General features: G+C 36.7%; 1 protein-coding gene across 2 annotated transcripts in view; it reads left to right on the top strand.

Moving 5' to 3' along the window:
- wdr27 (WD repeat domain 27) overlaps positions 1-14,422 on the top strand; it is a 284,536-nt gene that overhangs the window by 123,843 nt on the left and 146,271 nt on the right. For both annotated transcript variants that reach the window (XM_051919351.1, XM_051919350.1), the window contains exon 21: positions 4,812-4,933. In XM_051919351.1, coding sequence (XP_051775311.1) covers positions 4,812-4,933 — 122 coding nt within the window. The remainder of the gene's footprint in view (positions 1-4,811; positions 4,934-14,422) is intronic.

The raw sequence follows: 14,422 nt of genomic DNA, 5'->3' as shown, positions 1-14,422 counted from the left end.
TTATTACATATTCTGTGTTTACCTCCTGCAAGAACTTCAAGTGTCTGCCACAGGGAATGATTATTTTCATCTTTATATGCACAGCAGTACTAATATTATAACAGTACATGTTAGCAGTATTGATGAATAAGAAGCAGTTCTCAACAACTACTTAGAGAATCCATCATTCTCATATAAGAGATTGGGAACCTGGAATCTGTAGGAAAAGATCTCTGGTAATGCTATTCATGGATGTAAAGGGCTTTTTAGCAATAGAAAGGGTAAATCTGCAAGCAGTGAAAGCAAGTGACCACATACATATAGACAGACAGCAGAACACTTAGGAAAGGTGCAGTATTTGAAGGGTCAGGTATTAAAAAATAGTGAGACAGTCAGGTGTTTGATATATATTACTTGGGGGTTAAAAAAAAACAAGAAACTGCTGTTCTAGGCTTTAATGCAAACTAAAACAAAGGCAATCATTGAGTGATAGACTCGAAAAGGATTAAACAGTCAGCCACTCAGTAAATGTTATAATACTAGGGTGCTAACACTCACGGCCTGTACTACATGCCAGCCACTTCGTGTGTCTGCCGCTCGCCTATGTGGATTTCACTTTCACTAAACAAAAAATCTTTTAATTCTCGCGGAAACACCTGTTCATTGAGAAGAAACACTACTTTTCCCTGATGGCATCACAAATTAGATGATCTACAAGTCTCCGACTTAAAGTTTAAATCCGAACAATATATTTGTTTTCTTTTCACTGTTCCGTTATTTCACCGAGTAATAATTTCCGTTTGTTTGCGTTAATGCTATCTTTACTACCATTTTTTTGAGACTTTCGAATTTTAGTATTTTCATTATCTCTAACCTGCACACCATGTGTATCGCACCAACATTTTTGAATTCTTTACGAAGTTCTACTTTGTCATCTACTTTTTGTCTTTTATTTCCGGCCCCAGGAGTGGTTAAATTTCTTGGCACAAAGTCTCCTCTCATGGGACGTGGAAGTATCTCTCTGAAAAAGTCTCGTTTCATCCCAGGATTTTTTTATTATAATAGAGAGATGTATGCACACAAATGGGCAAGAGCATATCAAGATTGCAAAATCCTCATTAGTACACTTTTGCCAGTTTATTAAGGATTAGATCTTGGATTTTTTTATTTTTGTATGTGTGTCTATACCTTTGTGAATGTACATAAAGTTTGTAAGTCATTTATGTATACATTTTATTTTTAGCTAGATACTGTATATAGGTATGCTGTGTGTTATATTTACATACACATTTATTTTGATGCAAGACACCAAAGACACCATGGCACAAAAAAAGGACTTACCTTTGGGAATGAAACTGCCAGCAAGAGAGGCTCTGTATGTTCTGGTTAGAGTGCAGGGGATATTGAGGGATAAAAAGATATGAGGCAGGGTACCAATATTAAGAAGAGAGTTGTGGTTAAAGATTTAAGGTGCAGAGACTCCAGATGCCACTAGAGTAAGGTCTAGCATAGTAGTCCTGAATCAAAGATAGGATAGACTCAACACCAGAATTAATTCCAGGGCTTTTTCATAAGTGATCATGCTTTAGAGTTTAAAGCCACTTAAGGCCACATTATACAGTAGTTGAGTTTGGTGTAGGGATGAATGGATGAAGACTCAGCTTATGGGAGGAATAGGGTCTTAGGATTGAGAGACAGAGAAAGGAGGGGAAAATGGAAGTGCTTTTGAGTACATACTAAGTGGACAGGTGGGTGGGGAAACACAATAAGCATTAAATGACTCCAGACTCATATCTTTAGGCGCAGAACAGCAGAAACGTTTTGTTTCTGTTTTGTATACTTTGTTTTCTTCGTATTTGCTTTACTTTCTTCAACTCATTCTGCATAAGGAAGACACCATATTATTTACCTTATACTGTCATGAACTATATTTTGGAAATACTCTGCGTAGATTAATGTTCAGCAAACACTGAGCCACAGCAATATATAGCGATATTTGACTGTTTCCAGCTATTTTCCTAATTGTTTATTAAATCGAAGCAATGTGATTCTCCTTATTTCTTCTTCCCCTTTGCTAGGGGTCAGCTGCCTTGATAAGTATCCTCCATCTTTGCTGATTCACCACATATTTACATATTACATAGTTTGTTGACATTTAAAGTTCAAAATAGTAAATACAACCTCAACAGCAAACAAACTAAAACAGTGGCATTTTAATGAAATTGTTAATGTACAAAAAATGTGAAAATAATAAAAGTAAATATGGCATTTGCAAATGTTTAGGCACCCATTCCTTTGTAAGGTGTTGGAACTCATTAGGTAATTAGTCGGGTCTGGATTAGTTCCTTACAGTAGCTGTTAGTCCAGTCAAGAACTGTCATTAGGAATTGTCACCTTCTATCAATTCTAGAGCTTGATCAATTATTTAACTCTTCAAACATTGTACAATTCTCCACAATCATGGGGCTCTTCTAAGTGACTGACCTAGGATCTGAAAATTAATGTAACTAATGCCTTCAAAGCTCCTAGATCCTCGACTTAACCTGCACTGACAATCTCATTGTTGTGATTTAATTCCAAGCAGGAAAGCCTAAATATCAAAATTCCCCTCAAACTCAAGAAAACCACTTAATTAAACTTTAAAAATTTCATCAAAGAATTAAATTTAATAAAGAATTGATTCAGGAAAATAATTGAGCAATTTACACCTCAATTAACTAAATAACCTAACAAAGCTGAGAATCACTTCTAAACAGCAACTAAGATTGAGTAAATGAATAAACACCATAATAATCGGCTCAAATTTGAATAGGCAGAGCTCAAGAAACAGAACATACAACAATAAGGTAGAGAGCTCTTTACTGGAGCCAAAATACACATCTAAAATGTAAAATGCTAAATTCTGGAACTATTATTCAAAAAGCCAAAAATTATAACTAAAAAGTAACAAAAGAAGAACACTTTTAACTTTAACCAAAATGTCCCTGAAAAGACTTAGTGAAATCCAAAATAGAAACAGTGCAAAAGATGGGCCAAAAGCAGTGCAGATAAAACCTTACTGTTAATAATAATTACATACAAAAACATCAAAATAGTGGAACTGGATTCAAAAACCCACAAAAAGCCAGACTTTTCCTCAGAACTGGTCTGAATCCACTGAGGCCATACCCCAGGCAGCCAGACTCCAAACTCAAGAAGCAGGGCTTTCAAAAGCCTGCTGGTTTAAAACTTCACAAGTACCTTAAAATATTATATAAGAAAGCAACAGGATCAATGTAAAACCTGAGGGTCACAATAACTGAGCAACATTTTTTTTGTAATTTAGAATCTGTTTACGGAGCTCAAAATAAAGGAGCAAGGCAGAAAAGTCAAGTCAAGTTCGGGAGCATGCACTGGTACAGTGCATTGCCGCACCCACTTCACAATGAAACAACTCAGGATCCCGGTTGGCAACCCCCCAGGCAGACACGCAGTCCAGTCCCACCCTCCGGAAATGACCCTCTATCTGCCACAGCCAGGTGTTACGTGAGCGACCCCTTGGCCTGGTCCAGCCACTCAGGACCCCAACAGTGAGGATCTTATGAGCTGGATCACCCTCTGGAAAACACGCCACATGGCCGTAGTGCCGTAACTGACGCTCCCTCACAATGCAGGTAATGTGCCTCATTCGGGACTCCATGAACAACCGCTCTTTCAACATAAAGTCAAACCAACGGTACCCAACGATTTTCTGGAGAGACACAGTACCAAAGGCAGAAAAGAAGGAGCGTAAAATAGGTTAAAACCTGCAGCAAACAAATCGAATATCACAAACAGAAACTTTAAACAAGAACAGTAATCCAAATTGCAGGAAATCCAAAAATCAAAACCAGAAGCATAAAACCAAAATCAGGACACAATCTTGAAGGTCCAGTAGAACCTTCTGAGTGATCCCCAAGCTGCATTATCAGGTGGCCTTGCCTTCCTGGTCCCCACTTTAAGGAGACAGGGTGGCAAAATAAAACTAAAACATCCAATATTAAATGAAGCCACACTGCTGTATTCATTAATAACTACAATATTAATTAATACAAAAATAATATGGTATAAATACAACAAAGAAAAGTCAAAACCAAAAACAAAATATGCAATATGTTTATCATGGCACCTAACTAAAGGGAAAGACCTTCCAAGAGACTAGCACTTGATCAAACATACTTAACTTAGCAAACATAAGAAAAGATTCTGGTTTTGACTTTGGTTTATTCTTAAAAGTCTGGTGAATGATTAAATGACAACCCTTTCTATCATCCACATCAGTACTTTTGCTTTGTTACAAAAAAAAGACCCTTTTTGATCTCTGCCACTAAAAATCTGTACCTGTCCAATAGGACTGACCATTCCATACTGTAGGTTATTTTAGCAACTCATTGACATGGATATGAATAACATGTTAATGTCATTCTTTTGCAACTTTTCTGTATATTTATGATTTATAACCTGTAGTACTTTTTGGTGAAAAAATACATAATTGCTTCCTAATTAACAAAAATCAATTAAAGTTTATTAATAGTTAATATGTTTCCTTTGAGTTTATTACGTTTAAATGATTTTTATTTCTTTTTTGACCTATGATGTAAGAAAAACTTTAAATATTCCCACTTTTGCTCCAATTATTCTTGCACCAGCAAAGCAACAGTAAATAAATGTGAAACATCCTTGATAATGTAATATGCATATTTTTAAATAGGTAAATACGTTAGAACATGTGATAAGTTAGTCCAAATACACTTTATTATTTTGATATTTGCTTTATCATTCTTCAGTGTTTTACCTTAACATGTCCATTACAGATATTGCACTATGTTCTGGGTGTGATCATTCAGTAGAAGTCTTTGATTTGAATGTTGCAAGGAGTATTGCTGTCATTCCAGATGCTCATTGCAGAGCTGCTCACCAGATTATTCAAAATAAGGTAAGAATATTTGTTTTGGTTTCATGCAACAGTGTAAATTCAAGTTAACAGTTAAAGCATATGGATTACAGTATAATTGAAGTGACACAGCTTGTAAATGCACTTCTAATGAACCTGTTAAAATGGCTTTCAGAAACTATGCAGATATCTATTTTCATCTGTTTACATAGGTTGTGCTCAATGATTTTGTACATCAGCACATCTCTGAAATGTGATGTGCAGTAGCACTTTACTTTTTAGACTTTGGCCCAATAACTGAAGTTCAATTGGATTTTTTATTTCTATGTTAGATGGGAAATTCTCAAAATATATATTTTAATGACTTATTTAATGTTTTATATTTTGTTTGTGTGCTTGCATGACACTCAGTCATGAACAGAAGTGTATTACTAGGAAAATACCTAGATTTGGCATTGTGTCTTTTTCAGGAACTGGTTGTTTTGTTCCAGATGGCCTGTCTTTCAGCAATTACTTTCATGATTTTCTCTAGAAAGGTGTAATGATTAGTGAATTCTGTTTTTGTTTTAGAAAATTATATTGTACAGTGCTAAGGCACCATAACTTCTTTCCCTAGAAATAATATTGATGATCAAACTTTTGTGATCCACCTGTAGTGTCTGAGTTATTGTGTATATGTGCTAAAATTATCATTCTTTTTAATTAATGTTTATTTAATTTCCATTTTACTAAAATATTTTTGAAACAGGGAACTTTTTGTTAGTTTTCCTCTGTTTTTGAAAACACTTGTGTATTTTAGAATCAGTTAGTCCACACATTTGTCTGAGCAGCCTCAGTTCATTAAAGCATTTCATTCCAACCAGTGCCAAGTCAGGTGTATTTCATACTTTAAGCATTTTTTGAGTGTTTTGTGAATTTTTATGTAATTTCCACCAGGGTTTTTGAGGTTTGGTGCTCATGCTGTTCCACAATGATTGACACAATAAGATGTCACATGAGAGGTTGGGTATCAAACTAAAAGAAGTTGGAGTTCAGGGCGTTGTTTTTAGATGGGTGCAAAATTGGCTCAGACACAGGAAGCAGAGGGTTATGATGCAAGGAACCCTATCAGAATTTGCTGTTAAGAGTGGTGTCACACAAGGGTCAGTGCTAGGGCTGCTAGCACTAAAATATCAGGAGATCCTTGCTTTTCTCAGTGGATCTCCTTTTTTATGTGGGGTGTATTGTCAATCTGGGTTTCTCTGTGAGAGAGAGAAACTCCTTACTGTCTATACCCCTTTGGATTTATATGTGAATGGTGCCGACGTAGTGAGAGTCGGGACAATCCGGAAGTCAGCACTATGCAGCTGTTCTGACTCGTCCGACCTTTCTACCGGGCGATTGGTCATCACCCCCATATCGATTGCAGGGCTCGAGGCTACTTGGCACCAGACATTGAATAATGATTTTGCTCTGTGTCCCTCTTTCTTGCACACTACTAGTATTACTCACCTGTAATGCTGAATTCACCATATGAGGAAGTCCCTGGCCAAGTCGTAGCAGGTATACTTCTGCACGTCTCAAGGGCACCTCAGCCATTGTGCCCAGCTTCTCAAGTAGCTTCTTCATATGAGAAGTTATTTGTATAAAGGCTTGTACAGGTTGGAGTAACCTTTCCAACTCCCACACATCAAACTTATTCAATCGATCAGCTAGAGAGAGGCTCGGGCATTCATCAGCCCCATCTCCTGGCATGCTATTTCCTTGCGCAAGCACCATCGGGTCTTGCATCGGTTCATGGGAGTTGGATTTTCAGGTTGTGGCTCTTTGCCGATTGTGATCTACCTGTTTCAATTTATCGTCGTTCCATTCAGTCACTCTCTGCACCTTCTTACCTTTATTTGTGGTGATTTGAGCATTGCTTGCCTCCCCCTTCCCCTTCTGGGAGCTTGAGTCCATCAAGTTGGTGTCCAAATAGATGATGGACTGCCGTTGACCTTATGTAATATGCATATGATTTGGATAGGAATACAAGTAACAAAGTTTATAGATGATACCAAGCTAGGTTGAATCATTACAGAGGAACTTGCACAGCTTACAGGGTTGGGCAGATTTGTGGCAGATGAAGTTTATGTAAGTAAATGTAAAGTATTATATGTAGGAGGTAAAAATGTTAGGTTTGAATACACAATGGGAGGTCTGAAAATTGAAAGTACACCTTATGAGATCGATTTAGGAGTCATAGTGGTCTCTATACTATCAACTACCAGACAGTGTTCAGAAGCTATTAAGAAGGGAAGCAGAATGTTAGATTATATAGCACCTTGATGTGTGGAGTACAAGTCCAAGGAAGTTCTGCTTAAGCTTTATAACACACTGCAGAGGCCTCATCTTGAGTATTGCGTACAGTTTTGGTCTCCAGGCTACAAAAAGGACATAGCAGGGCTAGAAAAAGTCTAGAGAACAGCAACTAGGCCGATTCCAGGGCTACAGAGGATGAATTATGAGGAAAGATTAAAAAAGCTGAGTCTTTTCAGTTTAATCAAAAGAAAATTAAGAAGAGACATGATTAAGTGTTTAAAATTATGAAGGGAATAAGTCCAGTGGATCGAGACTGTTATTTTAAAAAGATTTCATCAAGAACATGGAGACACAGTTGGAAACTTGGTAAAGGTAAATTTCGTACAAACATTATGCAGTTTATCTTTACACAGAGATCCATAGACACTTGGAATAAGCTGACAAGTTGTGCCAAGTAGTGTGGTAGAAGTAGGACTTTAGGGACGTTTAAAATTAGAATTACGTGTGAATTACGTGTGAATGGCTATTCTTGTCTAGATTATTCTAATGTTCTAATGTTCTTTCAGTCCAAGTTCACCTTAAGGTGCTGTCACTTGTAAATGATCACTCTGACAGCAGACTTTCACACCCTGCATCATAATAATAAAGTTTCATTACAATAACTTTCACCCTGGATTGAAAGCATTGGCAGTAATGATTGCAGTCATGTGGACAATAAAGTAAAATGTAATTATTTATTATCGGTTCTATTTGGCTTCACCCAGAAGAGTGATAAAATGTACATTACATGCATAAAACTACTTTTGGTTGGGTAAATGCTGGTGTGTTTGTCTGCTGCTGCCCATTTAAAATCTTTGCTTTTAATGTGAGATTTTTGAAAATTTTCTGAACTTTTTGGAGACCTGCAAATGTTGGTGATCTGTTTGTTGTTGTTCCATTGTTTTCATTAAGATCTCACTGCCCGTCACAGGGCTTGCACAAGCCCTTGGGGCAGGATGGCTAACATGTTTTTGAACCTTATGTTCCTGGGTAGTGATTTGGGGAGTAGATGGCTGCGTGAAGAGTGGCTAGATCTTTGTTGATAACATTTTCACTGGATGTGGCATCTTATCCCCTGCTGTTCGGCGTATGGGCTAAACTTCTGCATTTTCATGGTTCTTTTTTTTCCATCTGTTAATTCAATGCCTCATCTGGGAGCTGGATTAAATAATCACTGTGTCACACCAGAAATTATACGATGCCCCTGTTATATTTGCTGCAGATCTCATTGCAAGCTATGCTGGAGTACGCCCTCTGGTTACCTTACTGACAGTTTTATTCTTACCATCTGTTCTGCTCTTGGATATCCTCTTGTTGGAATCAAGTGAGAGGCGTGGCGGAATTCACTTTGAAAACCTTCGTTAACTGAAATGCTCACATATTATATAGACCAATCAAATAGATAGTAATGATTGTTCGGTCCGCAGTCAATTAACCTTTTATTGTAAATGACTTTTTTATGTCCTGCAGGCTGGACATTCTATTTATGCCAGAGACTTGGTTAAGTGCTGCAGATTCAGTTTCTCTACATGATCTTTCTCCTCCTGGTTTTAACTTTTTTAGCTCAGCTAGAACTGCTGGTCGGGGTGGTGCACTTGCTATTGTTTTTCATAACTGCTTTAAATGCAGTCTTATATCTGTAGACAATTTTTCCAGTTTTGAGGCTCAGTTTTTCAAAATTGAGCCTGCCAATTGTGTAATGTATACACTTCTTTATAGACCTCCTGGACATAATAAGAATTTTGCCCAGGAGTTCCCTGAGTTCTTATCTTTCATGGTGTCACACTCTGATAGACTGCTGATTCTAGGGGAATTGAACATTCATGTCTGTTGTCCAACAAAACCCCTGGTTAAAGAATTCCCAGGTCTTGTGGACTCTTTTAATTTAACTCAGATGGTTTCAAGTGTACACATCAAGGAGGTCATATGTAGGACTTAATTCTAACACTTGGCCTCTCTGTAAATAACCTGAAGATTTCTGATGCTGACATTTCCAGTCACTTTGCAGTTATTTTTGCGCCCGCCCATCAGCTTCACTAAACCAGAGTGCTACTCATGCAGTATAAATGCTGATACAGTGTTACAGTTTTGTGGTATCTTCTCTGACTTTCTTTTACCCTTGGTGTTAGAAGCCCTTTCTGTTTGTTCAGGTACTCATGATTTGGTGAAGCTTGTAGATCTTACTTGCAAGGATTCTGTGGATCTGGTCGCATCCTTAAAGTTGAGGAGAGCCAAAGTTAAAGCAAGTGTTAAACCCTGGCTAAATGACACCAAACATGCCCTCAGACAGGAATGCAGGTGGGCCGAATGTAGGTGGAAAAAGGACAAACTTCAGGTATCTTATGAAATTCTCAGAACTCGCTGGAAGTGCTACCAAGAGGCTGTGAGAGCAGTAAAATCAAATATTTTATCTTGTTTATTTGCAAATGGTGCCTCGAGTCCTAGGGTACTGTTTAGCATCATTAACACTCTCTTAAATCCCCCTGTCAGCAGCTTCCCTGGGAGTAGCCCTGAGACCTGTGAGCTATTTCTCAATTTTTTTATAAATAAAATCCAAGCCATTCCATCTAGCATTATTCTTCCAGGTTCTGATTACTGTGTGTCAATACCAGCCCCTTTTAGGCCAGTGCACAGAAGTTTTACAATATCAATATCAGCAATGCATTGTTCACAAGACATTATACACTGCATCATTATTTTCACCTACCATTGAGGAGGACTGTACCAAATTTGAAAAGGTCACCAAGGAAACCAACATGTGCTCTTTGAACTGCATGGAAAATAAGTCATCAGTATGATACTCCTATTCTAAAGAAGTCTGGAAAGAACGGCTTTGAATGTAGAAAATTGTGTTTTCAATTGTTTGGTTCCTTTGCACTGATGAGCAAACACCTTAATGCTTGCATGATAGATGGAGCTGCTACCAGATGTGCAGTGTGCAGTTTTGAGTTGTGCAGTGGGTGTAGTCTTCATATTCTTTACAAATTATTGTAAACGTGTCGGCTTTCTTCATTTAGCTATTCAGTTCTAAATATGAGGTGTTGTTGTTTCAAATTAGGCAGTTCATAACCAATATATTTTCCAGTATGGTAGGTGACTGCGAAACTCTTGTCTTTATTTTTATAGCATTTAAATTTATATCTCTGCATTTTATCAGTTGAGCTGATGTCAGAGGGTATCACAGCAATCTGATGCCAGTGGAGACAGACCAAACACCAACACTCCATTGTTTGATTGATTTTTTTGAGAAATGAAAGGTGCTTAAATTTGCATTTTTCTGTAGTCAATGGAAGAAAAAGGATTAGATATTGTTAGGTAAGTAAATATTTACATCAGAGAAATCTGCACACACATATAATCATTCTAGAATGCCCCCACCAGAATATTATTGCCATACACAACACTGTATGTGACCCGAGACATCATAGCAGTATGTTATATAAGAAAAGTTGCACAGTTTAAGTAGAGTCAGGACTGTGCTGGAAAATAAAGGAAAGACTTTATGGAAAAAAATATATGTTATAAACAATTCTGAAATAAAAAGTGCTGATATCAACTTGAGTTTTGTTTTGCCTGCAAATCTTGTGAAATCATTTGAACTTGACAATTGCTCTGTTGACTCATGTTTTGATCAAGGGCAACCTCTGGCTTCCTTTCATATTTCCAAAATGTCTTTGACACTTGTTCAACTAATTGAATGTATTTGGACTTTTGGTGAAGAATCTAGACAGACATAGCAACAATACATTATAAATATACATGAAATATTTTCACAATTTCAAATAATTTCTAAACTGTATGGTAATTCAATAACAAAATATCAAAAAGAACAGAGAGGCCCCTAACAATGGCGTCTAGACTATGGCTACAAGATACTGACAGTATACTTGAACAATGCCTAATGGCACCTTCTCCTATATTTATTTTAGTCCATTGTGTCTTTCGTTGGTATTGTACTGTCATGATTTTGAAGAGACATACAAGTGAGAAATTCTTTTTACCAATGTTAATTAAGTACACCTTAAAAGAATCATGGCTTGAAACAGTTCTCCAAAAGGAATGGATGTGACCAGAAATCAGGCCAATTCCTGACACTGGTGTTATCATCAACGTGTGCTGCTGCTGATATACAGTGCCATTCTTGAGGAGTCACTGCCACACAATACAAAATCACAGTCATTTTTATAGAAACGAGTACATTTTTTACTCTTAACAAATGCCCCATTTCTGTTTGTTTGAGCTGATGTAACTTTGTCATCAACTAACATTTGCATCTTCCCTGTCTGTCTGCCGCTCCTCGTGTGTGAAACCATTTTTTTCTACGCAGCTCATTTTTTATTTCAGCACCAGCTGTGTGGATTGTCTTCTGCTTTTTGGTTGTGTCCCTAGTTGGCCCCTTGATCAGGTTCTCCTTGACTGAGATGTTTGAATGTAACATTTAACTTTGTGTTTTCTAGGTGTGGTTTGCCTGGTCCAGAATTCTTGTAGCCCACGGTGTAAATTAAGTATTTGTATGAGTTATTTTCTTCTTACAACACTTTATTTGTTTTTTCAACAACAATTTTGTCTAACATTTAGATACTCAACACTTGCTAATCCAAAGTAAAAAGCTCACAAGGGGGGAAAAAGTGGTTTATGTTTTTTTTCTTTCATGCAGACAGTTGTTCAAACTAAATTGTGGTAGTTCTCCACTCCAAATAGCACATTCTTTCTTTTCCTACAGATATTTAGTTAGGAAAAGACACCCATCAGACAATTAGCGTGTCACACCATCCTGCACTGCTGACACCTGACAAAATGGACATTTGGACTCATGGGCTTTTCGCATAGTTTTGTCCTTCAATTAGCATAAATGATTAGAAGCAATGGTTAACCAGACAAGGTGCAGTTTTGTCAGTTTTTTCTATGTTCCTTAGCAAATGCAGCGTCTTTTTTGCTTGCAAGTTTAAAACTCGCTTAGGTTAATTAGCTACAGTCAAAGACAGAAAGAAACACAATCTTTATTTTACATAATGTCTTTCTATAGTGATCAACATCTCAAGGCGCTTTAGGAACTCTGATATTCTCAGGGAAAATATTTTTTTCCATGGAAAGTTTCCATGATTTTCATTTAAAATCATTTACCACGTATGACTCAATACATCCATCTGTTTCCAGTAGCAGCCTTTCAGTGCAATAGTGTGGAGAGATTAGAAATTAAAAACAGCAATAAAGAGTATAAAATTAATCAGTAGTGTAGAAAACAAAAATTCACTAGAAACTTGTTATTCCTGGGGTTGGGTTGACTTCCTTGGTCCCTGACACATTTTTAAACAACAAATAATTAAAACAGATCTTTCCATTAGTTTACTAACCATTGTCAACATTTATTTGGTTTTTAAAATCCCACTTCTGCTCTCAACCTCGGCAGTTGGACCCTTAGGACCTACAATAGAGCAAATCAAGTATTCTAAACATTTTAATGCTTTCTACTTTCCTAACTAGCAAGATGCATTTTGTACTATAAATATATAGTTATTGCATGACTGGATAAGGGCCTTCCATCCTCTTTGGAATATTAATTTAACTTAATGTTCAGTGTTATTTAAATTAATAATTACATTGTTATGATGTATCACAATGGACGGCCTTGCACAGCTCTAGAGTCCTGGGTTCAAATCCTGAGCTAGGCACTGCTTTCACTGTGAGTGTACTTTCTGTGTGTGCCAGGATTTTTCTCTTGAGTACTTCAGTGCCATTCTTACATTTCAATAAGACACACAGGTGATTTACAACTGTAAACTGACACCTGTACGACATTGGTGCCCTTCAGTAAACAGGTTTCTTGTATTTGGCTTGTTTCTGCCTTGTTTCTGATGGTACCAGAATAGGCAACAGCCACTGTGACCTTGAAGTGGATTTGGTAGGTTTGTTGATGGACGAATATAAATAAAATATCTCTCTATTATAAAAGAAAATCTTGAGATGAGATGAGACTATTGCCAAGAGATTTTTTCAAGTCCCGCCCTCCTCTCAACCGTTAACGGCCCATGCCCACGGTCCTCTCACCTCTCATTCATGTGAATGCTTTTTTCAGACACAGTTCCTGTGCTCTCAGCTCTTATAAATTTTTACGTTTTCCTCACTTTAAGTTCCCAATAAAAGAAAACTTATTATGTCCAAATCTTATTGAATAATTTTATCCTGAAGGGTTATCAACAGAAGAAATGAGTACATGGGCAATTATAGCACAGAGAAACGATGTGATCAAACAAATTAACGCGAACATTGTCGATCGATTACACTGCAAATTGGTTAAATGCATATCAATAGACTATGCTGAAACAGTTGGTCGTGATGGTGCAGAAGATGAAAACATCAAATTACAATATCCCATAGAATATCTACAACTGTTAACATTGTCCGGTCTTCCATCGGCCGAATTAATGTTTAAAGAAGGATGTATCATAATGTTATTGCGTAATTTATGTATGAGTGATGGGCTATGCAATAGGATAAGATTAGTTGTATTCAAAATTGGTCAAACAATTCTGATATGTAAAATTTTAACAGGCGAGAAGGAAGGTAATGTAGTACATCTTCCACGGATAACATTAGACGCCAAAGGAGATCTTGATATGCCATACATATTAAAACGTTTACAGTTTCCTGTTAGAATAGCTTTTGCTATGACAATTAACAAATCACAGGGACAAACATTTGAAAAAGTTAGTTTATTTATTAGAGAGAAAGAAACGACATTCACTCACGGACAGTAATATGTTGCATTGTCACGATGTAACTGCAAACACCGAATCAAAATTCAATGCGATATTGATGAAAAGTTAATTCCAAATATTGTTTTTAGTGAAGTTTTACAGTAAAAGTGTAAGTTTAAAAATTATTTGCATGTTAATTTCAAAGCCAAACAGAACGAAAACGTATAACGCAACACATACCACTAATGCAGCATGAAACATAATTTTCTTTCAATTTATTATGTTTTACTATTTTTTACTATTGTTAATTACTCGCTGTAATGTAAAATAGTTATGTAACAATTCCAATGAAAATAACAATCTGTTATTCCTCCACTTCCTCCAGTGTTAAGTGTTTAGATTCTATCTGGAACTTAGTTTTCTTGTCTATTGACTGACTGTACAACAGTAATTCATATTGTTATAATGTCTTACATGGTAAACATACATATGATTGTGACATTAATAGGTGCCA

This window comes from Erpetoichthys calabaricus, chromosome 15 (genome assembly GCF_900747795.2).
Source record: "Erpetoichthys calabaricus chromosome 15, fErpCal1.3, whole genome shotgun sequence".
Taxonomy (NCBI): Eukaryota; Metazoa; Chordata; class Cladistia; order Polypteriformes; family Polypteridae; genus Erpetoichthys; species Erpetoichthys calabaricus.
Note: the sequence above shows the minus strand (reverse complement) of the source record. Positions and strands in the feature narration are given on the sequence as shown.